Below are 16,723 nucleotides of genomic sequence, written 5' to 3' on the forward strand. Positions count from 1 at the left end.
GTATATTTACTTGAATACTGCATAAGTACTCAAGTTGAGTATTTTCATTTTGTTTTACTTTATACTCTGACTTCACTCCATTTCAGAGGTGATATTATACGAACAGCAATAACGAACAGCTGCAGTAACTACCAGTGGTTACCTTTCAGATTTCAGGTTTATTTTTAAGGTTTTTACATCAGGTTTTACACCCACAGCAGCAGCACCTGGAACTGCAGCATGAAAAGATTTTTTACAGTTTGAAACAGTAATTTTACACATTGAAACCTTTTATTTTCTTATTCTTAAACACATTTTGCTGCCACATTTCTGAATGCTGTACTTTTACCTGTGTGTATTGAGCATTTTCTTCTACTTCTACATCTATTTATTCTACTAACTTTACTTCTTCTACCACAGTGAGCTGAGATATTCAGGTCAATACTCACTGACACTCATTGTAATGTGTGTGAACTGTTGCCACTGCTTTGTTGTTTAATGATCAGAAATGTTTGCCGGTCTAAAAATAGGCTAATAGGATCCATTTTGCAGAGCTCATCTATAACAAAATGTCTGACACAGAAGACGTCATGGAGGAGGAAGCTCAGTATGTAATCATTTAACATTTATACACTTTTTGCTGTATTTGTCCATTAATTTTAATATTTTTTGTGGAATTGATTCAGTATATGCATCATAATAAATTTTGATAAATTATTTTTTTTCTTTTGTCACTACTGCTGTTCTGCTGCTGCTGAAGGGAGGGAGAAGGTAAGAAAGTTGGAGCAGCTTGTGTTTTTATATGTCATGTTTAATTTCCAAACATTTTACTAATCATTCATGTTCCTGGTCATCAGCACAAGAGGAGGCGACAGGTGAGAAAATCATCCTTTAATGCTCTAGTGATTGGTAATAACTTATTAAATGTATACTTTCCACTCACTTGTCAATGTCATCATAACGGCTACTGTTTTCTTTCCTTTGTCCCAGATGAGTCAAAGCCAAAGCCTAAGTAAGCATCTTAGCTGTCCTTTAGTTAAACAATTAAAACACCTCTTAATGCAGATCATACAATAAGAAACTTCTCACCTCTGCAGGTTTATGTCAAATATAAGCGCCCCAAAGATCCCCGATGGAGAGAAAGTGGATTTTGATGTGAGTAGAGCTCACTGAGTGACACCAAGAAATGTCACTTTGGCAAACAACAGACACATTTCCAACAGAGTGTGTTGATTTGATGGCAGGACATCCACAGGAAGCGTCAGGAGAAAGATCTGTCTGAGCTGCAGTCTCTGATCGAGGCTCACTTCATCCAGAGGAAGAAAGAGGAAGAGGAGCTCATCGCCCTTGTGAACAGAATCGTGAGTGTGTCACTCGCAGGACAATCCCGGTGTTTCTGTCTGGTCCAAACCGCCATGACTGTGGACCGTTTGTCTCTGTTGCAGGAGAAGCGTCGTGCAGAGAGAGCAGAGCAGCAGAGGGTCAGGGCAGAGAGAGAGAAGGAGAGACAGGCCAGACTTGCGGTATGATCTCAGTGTACATGAACTTAAAACCTCACACTACAGTTCATAACACGTTGACCACATGAAGACGTCAGTTTCCCCTCTAATTGTTTCACCGGTGCTGGTACACAGGAGGAGAAGGAGCGGAAGGAGCTGGAGGAGCAGCGTAAGAAGCATGATGAGGACGCCAAGAAGAAGAAGGCTCTCTCGAACATGTCCCAGCAGTACAGCGCTGGACAAAAGGTCACTCAGCCTCTTATGGCTTATAGTATTTAAATGTGAAACATAATGCCTGAAGGTGACAAGAGAAGTCACAAACACTATTCAAGTAGAGCTGCTGTTGCTTGACTTGATATGTGTTGATTACTTGGGCCGAAGACGACGGCAACTCCCCAATTCCCCCAGCTACACCCTTTGAGATGGTGACTATTTTTGCAGTTGCCTTAAAAAGGGTAAAAAAATGTTTAAAGGTCCCATATTTTACACTTTTCCAGTTTTTGTCAGAGGTTTTGTTATCCATAAGAAGATATATTTGTGTTTAAGTACCAAAAACAATTTCAATGTAGTTTTAAAACTTCTCCCTCAGGCTTCTCTCTGGAGCTCTAGTAACAACAGGTCTGTGACTGTTTTCTGAGTGATAATGTAGTTTTAAAACTTCTCCCTCAGGCTTCTCTCTGGAGCTCTAGTAACAACAGGTCTGTGACTGTTTTCTGAGTGATCTGATATAAATCAAATTTCAGGTAAACACTTATAGAGCCCCAAATCCTGCAAGGGGTCCACGTGGGCCGTTCTGGGGGTGGCGACTGTATAGCTCTGACATCACAAAGTTACTTTAAATTTAAGTTGCTTTAAATAAAAAAATGGAAATCTCAGTTTATACAATATGGGACCTTTAAATACCCTCTGTCAGAATAGCTACTTTTGACCTTTACTCTACAACATTTGAGAGGTGAACATTGTATTTTTTACTTTTTTACACAAAACTTATTGTAAATTACTATTTATTTTGCAGATTAAATTACCAAAAAACTAAAACATTAAATTGCTGCTTACACATACTGTAAATGCATCAGTAAAAATAATACAATAATATACGGTGATAAATATAATATAGTGTTTTAATGAAGGACTTTTACTTGTTGTTTACATTGTTGCATTATTACGTTTACCTAAGTAAAGGATCTGAATACTTCTTCAGAAGAGTAACCATTTCTTTCTTTTTTCACAACAAGATGAATTCATTCAAACTGACTGATGTGTGTTTTCTTTCATTTGACCGAAACAGAGTGACAACAGAAGAGGAGCCAAGAAACAAACGGAGAGGGAGAAGAAGAAGAAGATCCTGGCTGAGCGCAAGAAGCCTCTCAGTGTTGATCATCTGAACGAGGATAAACTCAAGTGAGACAGAGCTATGCAGGACATTGTGTATTTGAACATTGTGTGAAAGTCTGTATTCTGTTTTATAGCAGATTACAATTTTTTTTTGCATGTGGACGACTCATGATGTAACTTTTGATGGTTTTTTGTGTTCAGGGAGAAGGCCAACGAGCTGTGGCAGTGGCTGATGGGGCTGGAGGCCGAGAAGTTTGATCTCAGTGAGAAACTCAAAAGACAGAAATACGATGTAAGTCGATCAACACACGGTAGCAGCTTATCTTTTTAATAAATCCTGCAATGATGATGTCTCTAGTGACGTTATGATGGAAATCAGACAAACACAGCATCTGAAAGACACTTGGAGTCAAACATTGTTTTAATTATTTGAATTCATCCCACATTTAATGTTCTTTAGAGGAATCATGATTATCAATTTAGAAATTACCTCAGTGTGAGGCACAAAGATAGAAACTGTTTCTATACTAGGTTGAGATATCATCAACAGAAACTGTTTCTTTTCTGTAATTTGCGCTCCTCTTCTTATCATGTAGTTTCTCTCAGATAAAACGTGACAGAACTATACTGGGTAGAATTAAAGCTGGTCTTAAGTTACAATGAATGTTGGGTTTAAGAGTTTTCCATTTTCCAGAATAATGTTAGCAGCCTCTGCTGGACATGTCAGGTATCTTGTCTGTGTGGTTTTTTTTTTTTTTTTTACAATGCTTAGCAAGGCTTATGTGTCTTTCCAGATTAACCAGCTTCTTGCCCGAGTCCAGGATCACCAAAGGTAAATACAGAAAACACTGGCTGGATTTACTCCTGATTCCCACTCAGACAAATACTGGACTTGTCACCATTTTGTCTAAATCTTGTCTAAATCCTCCATCTCTTCTTCTCTTTCTGGGTTGGTTGCCAAGGAGGTTTGGAGAATAAATATATAAATATCTACTTCTTTTCACATTACGCCAATTTATACTCCATTCCTTTTCACATCTTGTTATGGTCATAGTCATAGAATGGATTAGGGATCACAGAGGATAATCCTTTGTTCTTTGCCACAGCCCTCTCTGAGGCCAATTGTTCTCCACCTTCTTTTTATTCATTGCATCATTGCATGCAAATGTTCTTGCAAATTTATCCTGTAAAATCTATTTATGGAGCATCTGGCATCTGTTCTACTTAGTAATTCTGCAGAGCGGACTGGAATGTAAGTGGTTATGAGGTTATGACCATCTGAAATCCAACAAAACAACAGCACCAGAGAAACTGCAGAATTATTGATGACATATCTGTGAGATTCGTTCAAGCCTTTGAAGGGGAGAAACTTAACCTTTTATTTGTACTCTCATTAGAAAGACAAATCATAATTAGGTCAAAGGAAGCCTCAGAGTTTTTTGCAGTTAAGATGATCTGCACTTAAAACAGATTTTATTTCCACATCATCTTAAGTGGTAACATACTTAATATACTTAAATTGGGATTTCTGTTTTTACAGTCACCTTGTTCACCGATTTGTTTGTCGAGTTGTTGAATGCTTCGATTTAAAAGGCCTCCACTTGTCGTAAACTCACTGACTGCTGTGCTTTTCCTGCGCCCCTTCCAGTGCCAAAGGTCGTGGCAAGGGCAAGATGGGAGCCCGGCTGAGGTAAAGCAGCTACCAGACGAGGCCAAGGCAGAGCGAGACACCAGTGATTGGCCCGAGTGTCTGTTGTGCGTGTATTCATTGTTCTGTTGTGTTGGGTTACATGTCAATTATCATGATATCAAAACAATAAATAAGTCATTACATCCACTCTGCTGCCTCTCTATGTAGATTGTCTGTTTCTGTGTAATTTTGTCCAACATACACTTCAGGAACAGAACATATTCATACAAAATATCACACAAACACCTCACTGAAGATACTGAAACCGCTAAGAATGTAAGAGAGCTTACTGTGTAAGGACATGTAAACACAGAGACAAAAATGGATCTAATTTAGCTTTGTAATATTGTTATTAACAGGAAACAGAAGAGTGTGTAAAAATGGTAGGGTATTTCCACAATAAAAATATCTAAGTTAAGTACATTTCTTTGGAAAAATTAGCAGTGGATACAGTATTTTGTAACCAGCTAATGAAAGAATTTACTTGATACAGAGAGCATCTACATGTTGTAGCATGTGTTTGTCATTTCTAGCTTTAATTCAAATCTACATTAAGAGCAGACATTCCTCAGCAGGGATCCACATAGTGGTGATGCACAACATGATCTATATATTTATTGTTTTAATTACATAAGAAAAATATAACAATCTAGGACAGGGGCATGTGTGATGCAGATGGTGATATGTTCCACCCTTCATTGAATCCAAGTCCTTACTGTACATTAAAACTATGTTTAGATATACACATATCCACACCAGTGCATTTTCAGGTTGTTCTGACTCAGCAGTCCAAAGTGCTGGGAGACTCGGCTTGGGGGAGGGGGGGCGGGGGTTGCAGGGGGTTGGATGGTCCATGAGGGATGAAGGGAACCTGCTGAAGAGAGGCAGCCCTCACCACATGTGGGTTTCTCTGATCTCCGCTATCACCTGGCTGGCTTTCTGCAGTGCCTGCACACAGGAATGGAAAAAGACACGGAGATGGAAAAGTGTGTAAATTAAAGAACTTGATTATTTAACTTTTTATTATTTTTGGGGGGATATACTGTTTCTACTTCCAACTACAACTGATACACTGAATGTACAATATTTGGGACATCATCCTCTTACTGAGGTGTAGTTCCTCTAAATTGCCTTAAAGCACAGCTTCACATTTCTTCACCTCGGCCTAAAACAATCAGGTGCCCATGTGAACACTGAAATACCTGCTGTTCATACTGGCCATTTAATGAACCCTTCTTTTTTTTTTTTTTTAAAGTATATTTTTTTGGGCTTTTGTGCCTTTATTGGACAGGGCAGTATAGAGAGACAGGAAATGGGGAGGCAGAGAGAGGGGGAATGACATGCAGTAAAGGGCCATCCGATGCGGGATTTGAACCGGGGCCGAGTGCAGCGAGGACTGTAGCCTCTACATATGGGGCGCCTGCTTAGACCACTGCGCCATTCAACGCCCCTAATGAACCCTTCTTAATACATTTACAATATACGTGAGAGGGGTCAATGTCCGCAGCACACTTCCTGTGCAATAATTTAGAAGCTAGTGAAGCTAATAATACATATCCTCTACAGTTTTAGTCTTTTTGTTACAATCCCTTCACTGTAGCTCAACAGGGAAACACTAAGAGTAAATCTTATACTACAAAGACTGTAACTCAGGCAGATGAAGCCTCACATTAGCTTCAGAAAAACGTACATTTCATCCCCCATCACTTAGATTGAAAGTGAATTTAGAACGGATCATCTAATGGTCAGTATGAGCAGTAGGAATGATGACAGCAAGCAAAACCACTTTAAATGGGCATCTGACAACTGTTTTTCAATAAATTCACAATTTTTATCCTTTCAAGCTTGAAATCCCTCTGTCTTTAAACTTACTATTTGATATACTTGATTGATATACTAAATTTATTTTAGAAGCAAACATCTCAGTGATGAATTCAACCAGTATTTCACGTGAGATTTAAATGTTTTATCGAGCAGTGAGCGTATGACTGATACTGGATCTTGTTGTTGCTATCCATAGTGACACTTGACAGATCTGTTACCTTGAGCATGTCAGCAGCCTCGTTGCGTCTCTGGGCCATGTCCTCAGACTCTGTCAGCAGATCGTCCAGCAGGGCTGTCTTGTATAACTGACCCACCAGCTCACTCTGCAGGCAGTCCTTCACATGGTTCACCAGGAAGTGCATCACTGCTTTTGGTACACTGAGGCCAAACAGGAAAATAGGAGATAGGATGAAGATACAGTCAAGCACATGAGAGGGGACAAATCATGCCAACATTTCAAAAATAATATATAAATGAGCAAGGGCAATTAAATGTGAACCTGTCTTGGATGTTTTTCCGCACGATAAGGAAGTATGACTTGATGAGCCTCTCGATAACCTCACAGTCCCTCTGCTCCCGAGCCGACAACTTCCTGGACACTGGAACAGGCTGGGAATGAGCAGGCACAAAAATCATGTATGAAACTGTCAGATCAATATCCCACCAATGCTGTAGCCTGCAAAGGCAACAGCATAGGTGCAAAGGAAAGTCAATTTTGTGTCATGGAGTTGAACGTACTAGAAAGCTGCTGCTGAACAATTAATAACTATCCTACCTGAGTTTTTTGATGAATTACCACAATTTCAGTGATTGGCCTAAAATTGATTAATTAATATTTTTTTTTTATTTTATATACATATATATATATTATTACACCCATCTTTGATCAGACAGGCATTAGGGTTGATTTCAACATTTGACTAGTTGTCTATAAAGCTCAAAATAAACAGAACAAATGATCTCTCTGTCACTCATTACCTCTGGCCCTGGCCTGTTAGTTCCAGGTCAGGGATTAAATTTTATTAAATTCTGTCCTGGGATAAAAGTTGTTTTTCCACTCCCTGCTGTTTTTGCTATCCAGCAATAACCTCTTACATAAGATTTTTCTGAAGCCTTTCACTATGCCTCACATTCTTTCAATATGTGATAGGACAATATTGCTGTAGAGGGATAAAGGTTTTCTTAGTTTTCATATAAAAAAAAAAAAAAAAAAAGTTAAATTACGATTTCTAAACTAAATATAAAAAGTGCACAAGCTTCCATTTGTGAATGGAATCATTTTATTGTGCAGTGATTTGAAGCTACCAGCCATCATGACTCTGTTACCCACCACATCTAGGAGGTTGACAGCATGGCCCCTCTGTGGGCTTGCAGGAAATGGATTTAGGGGCACAGCCCTGTCACCAGCTGTACCCTCCTCTCCCTTCTTCAACATTCCCCTCCAGTTCCCTGTCCCACCGTCTATCTGCTCGCTGACAGAGCCGCTCTGAGAACCAGCTGCTGCCTATAGGGAGGAGAGAGACAGAGGCTGAGAATGTGTGAAGAATCCTGCTCAGGGACTGGAAATACAACATGTACACAGGAAATCAGGAAAATAGGTTAAATCAACAAATTTTAATCAACAAAACAGTGCGCGGACATAAGCAAGTGTATGTTAACACTTAAACAGTAGCATGCCACAGGCCTTCTTTGTCTTCACTCCAAAGAAGTTCCTTCAGACCTTTGTTTATTCTTCAGTTGAAACAAAACAAGCAGGAGTTTGGTGGGAAACACTGGCAAGCAGTGAGCACAAATTACATAACTCAGGTTTAGGATTGGGTGATATGATGATAATAGAGCAGAAGACATTTAGCTACAATTTTTTTTCTTCTACTTTATTCAGTCAATAGTTTAAAAACAACCCCATTTTCCAGGTATGTCAACAAAAACTGAAATGTCATGTAACTTTCATAGAGAACAGATTTTTTCAGGGATTAAAAAAATTGGTTAACTTCCAGCTTTCCTGCAGCAAGGGAAATAAATGAAGCCTTGAAAGTTCATGCAAACTATTCCTACTACTGCTATTATTAGGACATACTGCAGGAAGTAGTGCTGTATACTGTTATCAGAATGGCGAGAAAAAGACAAGTAACAAGAAAATAATAACAGCTGGTAAAACTGAGGTGTTCTAAAACTTCTGACCGGTAGACTATATCGTTTTGTCATAAAATTACATGTACCCTGATAGAAGATTCTGTCCATATCATCCACTCCTACAAAACTAATTCAAGTTTTCCTCATTTTAAAACACGACATGCCAATTGATTCTGGAGTTGTCGTGTTTCTTCTGTCAGAGCAATCAGCATGCAGGAGAAAAGGGGTTAAATGTACAACACAGAGTGAAGATCAAAGGTCAGATCAGTTAAGGTAAGAACTGCCCCTCAAACGCCACTGCATTTTCAGGACACTACAGGGCTTTCAAATATATGACATCGGAAAAGGGGCTTGGAGGTGGGTAGAATTAAATGTGGGCAGGCAGTGAGTGAACGGGACACACCTTTGCGACCTCGCCCTCAGGGGCAGGAGGCTCAGTGGGGGAGAGAGATTGCCCACCTGGGCCTCTAAGGGACTAAAGAAAGACATCAGAAGAAAAGAGCGGACAGAAAACTGACAGGAGCTACAAGTAGAGGTGCGTAGGAACTTTATATAATGTAAAGACGATGACTGTGTTAGATTTAATTAATTAATTAATTAATTCTGCTGGTTAATTCTTCAGAGAGAGTAGACTGAATGCATCAGTCCGTCAGTGGTAGAAAACCTGCTAAAGCCTGTTACAAGAAAACAGAAGATCAACGACTCTCATAGAGACGGACTGTACCTTGTCTCTGGGGACAGCAGAGGGCAGGTCTCTCATTCTGTTGCGTCTCTGCTCCTATGAAAACAAAAGTTTGACAAATGAACCTCTGTCAGAGATAAGAAGAGAGAATGTTTCCAGTTTCTTTAGTTGTTATTTTTTTTTGCGCTGTGCTGCGGCTGAAATGTACAACAACATCAAGATCAGTGACAGGCCATAACCTCACTATATCTTCACAATTAACATGATCAGATTAGTTGAGAAATACAAAACAACTGCGTCAGTGAGAGTAGAAGCTAGACTCTTACTTCTATGTTGTTGTTCATGAGACCGCAGGCATCAGCAAAGTCAGGGTGCTTTGTGTTGATATAGGCCAGCTCGATGGCAACAAGGTTATGAACCTGAAAAGAAATTCAGAACATTGATTAATCAGACCTGGTTGTGAATAAACTTCCCTTAAAATGCTCATGTGTTCATGGGGAGCAGGTCCTGACCATTTCATTGGTGACAGGGAGTCTCTTTCTTAGTAAGGAGGTGACCACTTCTACTATGGCATCGTGGAGCTTTGGAAACCTCAGCAACTCCTGCAGAGATAAACAATCACCATTATACTGTATATGTCAGACACTGCAGTTTTGTGTATTTACAGGATACCACTGTGCTTTAGTTTTCTTTAGTTTGTGTGTATGTGAGCTTGTTTTTCACCTGTGTGCTGTAGTTGCTGCAGTGTTGGATGATCCTCTGCATCTCCTCATGAACCAACTCCACACAGCGAAGACTGGGCTCCTCCAGACGTTTGACCTGCCTCTTCACCAGCAATTCAAACGAAACCTCAGGCACGAATAAAGCAGGCCTCGGGCCCTGTCACGTACAATGAAAACATAAGTCTTCAAAAAGGTTCCGTGTAAGAGTACGAGTTAGAGAGGTAGCAAAAAACTTACTGTTGCATTTCTGATTGCTGTGAGCACATCAATGGTTGTCAGACCACCCAGTGGGTCTACTGACTCCAATGTGCGACCAAACGTCTCATGAAATATATAACAGATTCTTGCTCCACCGCATCTGAAAAAAAAGAAAGGAAACTGCATTAAACATACAAGCAGAATTTGACCAGTCAGGAGAGTACCAATGCTAGCACCCCTTAGTGGTGTGTGAAGGTACATGCAGTTCAGAGAGTTGTGTAACTCACAGTTCAGCTGTCTCGATGTACTTGGCAGTGCCCTCTATGGTGTTGCAGTACTCTGCTGCAAACTTGGTGATGAGCTGCAGCAACGTGGCGCTCTTGTCATCGACAGGTTCACCGTAACTATTGAGTAAAGACTGGTACTGGGCTGCCAGCACATTGATCCTCGTCTTCAGCTCAGGGAGACAGTCTCTGATGTGGTGCATCAGTAACCTATGACATTGAAAAAGAAAACATTGAAAAGGGTCTTTCCTGGAGACTACAACAGTATATTAATACGGATAATTCAGAGGTGACTGTATAATCTATCATGTCAGATAATATTACAGTTATTGGGATCAATAAACAACTCAGAAAACATACATACATATACATACATTAATCTCAACTCCATACCTGTTCAATGTTCTGGCCAGATATTTGGTTCCATTCCTGTTAGCGAGGGAGGGGTACTTCTTTTGTAGGAAGGCATATTCATCACGGATCGCATCTGCCACCGACTTCTTTTGATTGATATCGAGCTGACTCCTAAAAAATACAAAAACAAAAAATACTCATGAGAGTGTGTCAGACTTTTTTGTCCTTTGGTACCACCAACAATGCTACAACAATGTAACTCCACTGAGCATCACTCCCAAATGTCTCAATTCAGGATGATGTTAGAGGTGAACGTGACATATTACTGCAGTGTTACCTGTTGACTACTCCGATAATGCCCAGTTTGACAGGAATGACTCTGCCCATCAATATGTCCATGGCATCTGTACCGGCATCCATCAGATCCAGCTTGGTCACCACCGCTAGTGTCCTCCTACCTGAATGCACAGACATACACACCTGGCTACAAAAACACTGCTGAGCTAAGGAAGCCACCAAGTACATGACTAGAGGAAAAGAAATAAAATAAAGAGTAAAATCTAAAAGCAAAGAAAGAAGAAAACAATGAGGCACTTTACCATCAGGGTCAACCTCGCGGGCCACTTTAAGGGCCTCTGACGTCGCCATGTCTGTGTTGGCAGCAGTCACAGCAAGGATGATGGAGTTGGGGTTTGAGATGTACTTGAGGATCAGCTCTCTGATCTGGATCTCGATGTCTTTGGGCTGGTCTCCCACAGGCACCTGATTTAACAAATACATGCTGATTTCAAACCGTGACAGGGTTTTGACAGAGTTCAAAAAAATTAAATGTGACTTTTAATATCTTTTTTATACTGGGTAGATAACCAGTGGGGACAATAAGGCACATTCATATAACAATTATCAGGGCTTTCAAAGAAATAATCCTTATAATTAATCAATTAATGTGACCTTATGATTAAGTGAGCTTCCCGGATATTGTGGCTAGCAGTGATGATAAACAATAATAATACACAGTAAGCTGGTTATAACAATAAGCCAGGTTCTAAAAGTTATAACCAGTGTTACTACAACAGGCAAGAAAAATATTTAAGCCCATTATAAGAAATCAAGGACTTCTTCATACCATCTAAAGCATCTTATCGAGAGAACTGAATTCATGCTTTTTAAGATTTTACAAGACCTGCAGATATCTTGTGTGAAATTCATGTGCAGGATCACTTTGAGTTCATAAATGAAACACCGGGAGGCAAAATTGAAACCTATCTCACCTTTGTAATGCCAGGAAGATCCACCAGTGTGAGGTTGACAACATATGGTGAGAATATTTTCAGGTGAATAGGTTCATCACTAATACCCTAGGGGGAAAAAAATACAACCTTCTTCGGTTACTTGTACAGACTGATAGTGGTAGAGGGCATTTAAGATAATTCAGTTTCAGATAATTCAGTCAGATAATATCATTTCTTGTTTTACAACTCTTAGTGCTCTCCCTTCATACGTGTAATTAGCATACCTTGTTATTGCCAGAAATTCTTTCCGTTTCTGCTTCAATTTCTTGCCTGATCTCTTCAAAGTCTGTGTAGATCTGAAAGGAAGATTTCATTTAGAAAGGTAAGGACTCCAACATGTTGGTAACATCAATGTAAGCAGCAGTTTTTGATTCAAACAACAATAACAACAAAGAGTGACCAAAAAAAAAAAAGGACATGACGTGGATAATTTACAAAGAAAGATTTCCTGAGACTCCCTGTTTAGTGTCATGAGGCTATCAGCACATCATAAGAGTTTCTTTGTTCAAACATGGAGAACTATGTGGAACTCAAAGAGACACAATTCAACCTTGGAGGACATTTACCCTGCAGCCATATGAACATTTTTAGCTGCTGAGAGGGTGTGTACCTGATCTCATTAAAGATTTATAGATGTTGCTGTTGAAAACATACTGCAAAATCACTGAAGCTACTCCATAAATGTCAGTGGATCAATAGAGGATAGAGAACAAGGGTATCAGACCCAGGTTTATCAAACATTCACATTCCATATACAGTGCAGCAGTGGTGGAAGACTCCATTGAGAGTATTGTTTTCTGGCCCTACCTTGTTTTTGGTGTGTAGGAATTTGCCCCATTCCTCTCCATCGATGCCTGCAGAAGTACAAAGTTGAGGACAGATGTTTTGGTTACTGATGTAGCCAATGTGGCTTTGAGAACAGTGTTACTATTTTTACTATTGAGCTGTTAAATGTCTCAAGGGAGGATTTCTCTGTTGGCAAGAATGGGATGGAAAAACTCTTCAGTCAAAGATCCACAGCTGAAGAGTTTACAAAACAGTGGAACAACTGTGGTTTTCACACAAAAGTAATGGAAGCAAATTATAACTTGAAGCAACAAAGAAGCATGTGCATTTTGGGAAGTGGAGACCTAGAGACTGTCACGGTGTTTCAAAAACAAGGTAATCACTTGCTGCAATAATTAAAGTTGCGACAAAAACAAGGAAACAAACTCAGGAGGGTGGAGTCTGATAGTCATCTTAGAGGAAGCTGGTATTTGAGGATATTACAGGTGCTCTTTAGGGAAGTTTTAAAAAATGTCAAACTAAGCACTAAATGATTATTTTCAACAGAAATTTGCTAACTTTCTTTGTCTAACTTTAACTGACAGAGACCAGCCTACATGAAGGGGAGGGCATGAGCTGAATAAAATGAAGCCACATGGTTTGGCAGCTTTGGAGGAGCTACACAAATACAAGGCAGAATGGGCAAAAGAGAGGGGGTGTTATGTAATATACAAACACAATAATAAATAGAACAAGGAAAAGGAGACCTCTGTAAAGGCGTCCATTTTTCTTGGATTCTGTGGTTAAAGAGAGACGACAGGAGACAAAAGGGTTAGCCCGGCTATCTGCAGCTCCTGCATGACACTCTGCAGCAATGCAGAGTCACTCTGAGGCCATTCCCAGAGAACAGCTTTAAATAAATGCAGGATCTTTTTACTCACATTTTACTCCCCTGTTCTTTTCACCCAGAAGTGGAAGATAGCTGTGCTGACTCTGAGTACATTTGTACCACAGCGTTAGCGACTAGTTATTTTGCATATTGAGATTATGAATACAGTATATATAAAATACCCAACAGTATGTGTGTGTGTGTGTGTGTGTATATATATATATATATATATATATATATATATATATATATATATAGTAGCTAAAATTAGTACCACTTTTACCAACTGCAACATTTAAGTGATGCTTACATTAATGCATCAATAATTACAATGAATATAAGATAAATAAATACATTATGTGGAGTAAAAACATAAGATAATAAAATACATTCTGAAATATGCCATTCTGCATGAAGCGTACTTTTATTTTTGGTACTTTACGTGTATATTGATAATAATACTTGACTGTGGTGGCACCTGACTATGCAAAGTACATACACAATGTACTGCATATATATAAAAATACTCACTATCAAATCATTTTCTTTGTTGGAGAAGTTAATACATAAAGAACTCCATGAAAACCAAACAACCAAAGATACAGAAGAAGCAGAGGTCAGAGTGATGTTACCATTCTCTTCACTGGTTTTCCTGCGGTCGTCTGCATCAATGTGCACAAGCTGTAGGATGAGGGGCCGCCGTGTGACGACACCAGTGCCGCGTGGCAGGATGTCCCTTCCAACCAGGCTCTCTAAAACAGAACTCTTCCCACTGCTCTGTGGACAATAACAACAACATCGTAAACAAAACCACCAGTAGAGACTGATGTATATGTGACTCACTGAGCAGAGAAATCAGACCTCAGACTGACTCTACTAGACACTTTTTGGTGTTACTTCAAAGTTATTATCCCAAATTTAGCTCCCTGCTGCGGTGGTAGTACTTTCGTTTAGGCCAAAGAACTTTCAGGGGTGAAATTGGCAGTGTTGAGCGTCACTTACTGATTAGACACAAACCTTGTGGCTGCTTCAACTTGTGTACAGTCTTCATTCACACAAGCACTGGGTGCTACTAGTCGGTCATTTCTTGTTCATTGACGTGTGGTAGTGTAAGCCTTAATGAGATCTTGTGAGCTGAAATACCTCACTTAGCTCACTTGGCTAGCCGATTCCTTTTTAATGAAGAGGTCCTAATTTCCTTGGTAGGAGAGGAGGGCTAAAATGTAATCAGTTACTTCCTTTGAGGCTATAAATCTAATGTTTTGACTGCTATAGGTGGGCCTACTCACAGACATGACAGGAATAACCAATTATTAATACTTGGCATCTAGTATTAGTTACACCTGTCCTTAACTAAAGGTCTCAGCAGATCTGGGCCTTTGTTGAGCCCCGGCAAGGACATACATAACAAATCAGGCATTTAAACCATCCTTTGGCTTGCTTTGTGTCACTGTAATGCCCTGAGATGCCTGCCAAAAGGTCTGAGACAGCCACATCCTATTAGCTGACCAGTGAAAGTAAACATGTTAGAAAAAAACTGCCACTTTAAACCAATTAGGCTCTGGTGTGTACACAAGGTAGTTAGGTGGTCAGGGTGAAACTGTATTAGAGAACAGAAGTGTTAATTGAGGTTTCTGGACATTTGTAGTTTTTGGTGTTGTTAAATTTGCTGCATTATACTTTTTAGTTAGATGAAGGGCTGCAACGAATGATTTGTTTCATTATTGATTGATCTGCTGATTGATTTAAACAAAAACATTTTTTATGACCAATAGCCCAAAATTTTGCAACTAAGCACACTATTGTGTTACTGAATGGATATCTTTAAAGTAGTAAATCAAGTTATGCATTAAGACAGATGCTTAGTAGTGTGAATGGTATGAGGAGAGGAATATATTTATGAAATGATTAATCGATTAGTGGATCAACCAAATAATAATCATGAACCCTTTTGATAATTGATTAATCGTTTCAATTTACAAGTAAAAATGAAAACATTGCACATATTTGCAGATTTCAGCCTCTCAAAAGATAAGATTTGATGCTTTTATTGGTAATACATCATTTAAACTGAATATTTGGGAGTTTGTGGGAGGTTGGACTGTTGGTCGAACAAAACAATACATTTGAAGAGTCAACTTCAGATCAGCAGTGTTTTGACTAAACGCTTAGTTGAACATGAATTCCTGAGTTAGCAGGCCTATAAATATGTAACAATCTAAATCTAATGAAGTTACAGAAAATCAGACTTTGATTTTAATTATAAGATAGCGATCGGAAGGCTATACTTGCTTGTTCCCTGTCAACCCAAACAATGTGAGATCACATGTAGCTAATGCTAACTTTCCTGCCAGTTAACTAGTTAACTTGGATGAACGTAAAAAGCGAAACGTATGTAAAGCCAATCTAAACATGTATGTCTATTGTACCTGAATGAAAGTGAAAGAAAACCCGCGGTGCATGGAAGTAGACAAAACAGTAAGTTGACGCAGGCTAACTAAGTTGCTAGCCTTTAAGCAAAGTGACGTTTCTCACCTGAGTTCCCACGACAACTATCTGCGGCAGTTGAATTATATCTGCGCCGACCGTATTAAATACATCTTGCAGCTTGTTTATGACAGGTATAAGGGCCTCCATTAGCTTCGATACTAATACCGACCTGTCAAAAGACAACTTTCTTTACCCTGCCAGAGACGGGTACAAAGTCATTCAATGTCTCTCAGCTACAGCTACTGGCTTTGGCTCTGCCGACAACTGCGCAAACAGTTGCTCGTGGTTGCATCATGGGAGTTTGAGTTCGCTAGAGTCAGTTCACCAGAGGGATACTTCAAGGTTCGGCTTTTTCTGAACTACATTTCCTACGGGTGACATCATAGTCGTGTTGCACTAATGAAAAGAAAGATGCAAATATTTCCTCTACGCAACAGTAACTAAGGTGAGTACCAAAATATTTACATGTGAAACCCATGAATGAAATGCGTACATTTATGGTGAAACCTGTATGACCACGTATATTTGATAGGCCACACCTTAGCTTTTGGAAAATAAACCTTTACGGTAAATTCAACTACAACGAA

The 16,723-nt window shown here is 39.4% G+C and overlaps 2 protein-coding genes across 7 annotated transcripts; one reads left to right on the forward strand and one right to left on the reverse strand.

The window, feature by feature from the left end:
- Positions 1-548: 548 nt before the first annotated feature.
- On the forward strand, positions 549-4,593 carry LOC111229919 (troponin T, cardiac muscle isoforms-like). Of its 3 annotated transcripts, XM_022756456.1 has the most exons (12): positions 549-586; positions 740-750; positions 837-854; positions 970-991; positions 1,077-1,134; positions 1,224-1,340; positions 1,425-1,502; positions 1,614-1,724; positions 2,767-2,879; positions 3,015-3,105; positions 3,608-3,645; positions 4,462-4,593. In XM_022756456.1, the coding sequence occupies exons 1-12, from the start codon at positions 549-551 to the stop codon at positions 4,505-4,507; spliced, it is 741 nt and encodes a 246-aa protein (XP_022612177.1). In that variant the 3' UTR covers positions 4,508-4,593. The 3 variants fall into 3 exon arrangements, with proteins under 3 accessions (XP_022612177.1, XP_022612176.1, XP_022612175.1); XM_022756455.1 differs by lacking the exon at positions 837-854; XM_022756454.1 differs by lacking the exons at positions 740-750; positions 837-854 and having other exon boundaries at positions 549-588; positions 967-991.
- A 91-nt stretch (positions 4,594-4,684) lies between these two features.
- On the reverse strand, positions 4,685-16,405 carry LOC111229917 (dynamin-1-like protein). Of its 4 annotated transcripts, XM_022756449.1 has the most exons (20): positions 16,182-16,405; positions 14,279-14,423; positions 13,525-13,554; positions 12,800-12,846; positions 12,217-12,288; positions 11,972-12,058; positions 11,300-11,462; positions 11,038-11,158; positions 10,740-10,871; positions 10,350-10,556; positions 10,102-10,222; positions 9,866-10,021; positions 9,655-9,744; positions 9,469-9,561; positions 9,185-9,238; positions 8,864-8,935; positions 7,658-7,831; positions 6,827-6,936; positions 6,546-6,705; positions 4,685-5,451 (listed from the first exon to the last, which is right to left on the reverse strand). In XM_022756449.1, exons 1-20 carry the CDS (start codon positions 16,281-16,283, stop codon positions 5,395-5,397), a joined length of 2,193 nt encoding a protein of 730 aa, XP_022612170.1. In that variant the 5' UTR covers positions 16,284-16,405; the 3' UTR covers positions 4,685-5,394. The 4 variants fall into 4 exon arrangements, with proteins under 4 accessions (XP_022612170.1, XP_022612171.1, XP_022612172.1 ...); XM_022756450.1 differs by lacking the exon at positions 13,525-13,554; XM_022756451.1 differs by lacking the exon at positions 8,864-8,935.
- Positions 16,406-16,723: the final 318 nt, after the last annotated feature.

The sequence above is a fragment of the Seriola dumerili genome, unplaced genomic scaffold (genome assembly GCF_002260705.1).
Source record: "Seriola dumerili isolate Sdu_G_001 unplaced genomic scaffold, Sdu_1.0 BDQW01000242.1, whole genome shotgun sequence".
In the NCBI taxonomy this organism is placed as follows: Eukaryota; Metazoa; Chordata; class Actinopteri; order Carangiformes; family Carangidae; genus Seriola; species Seriola dumerili.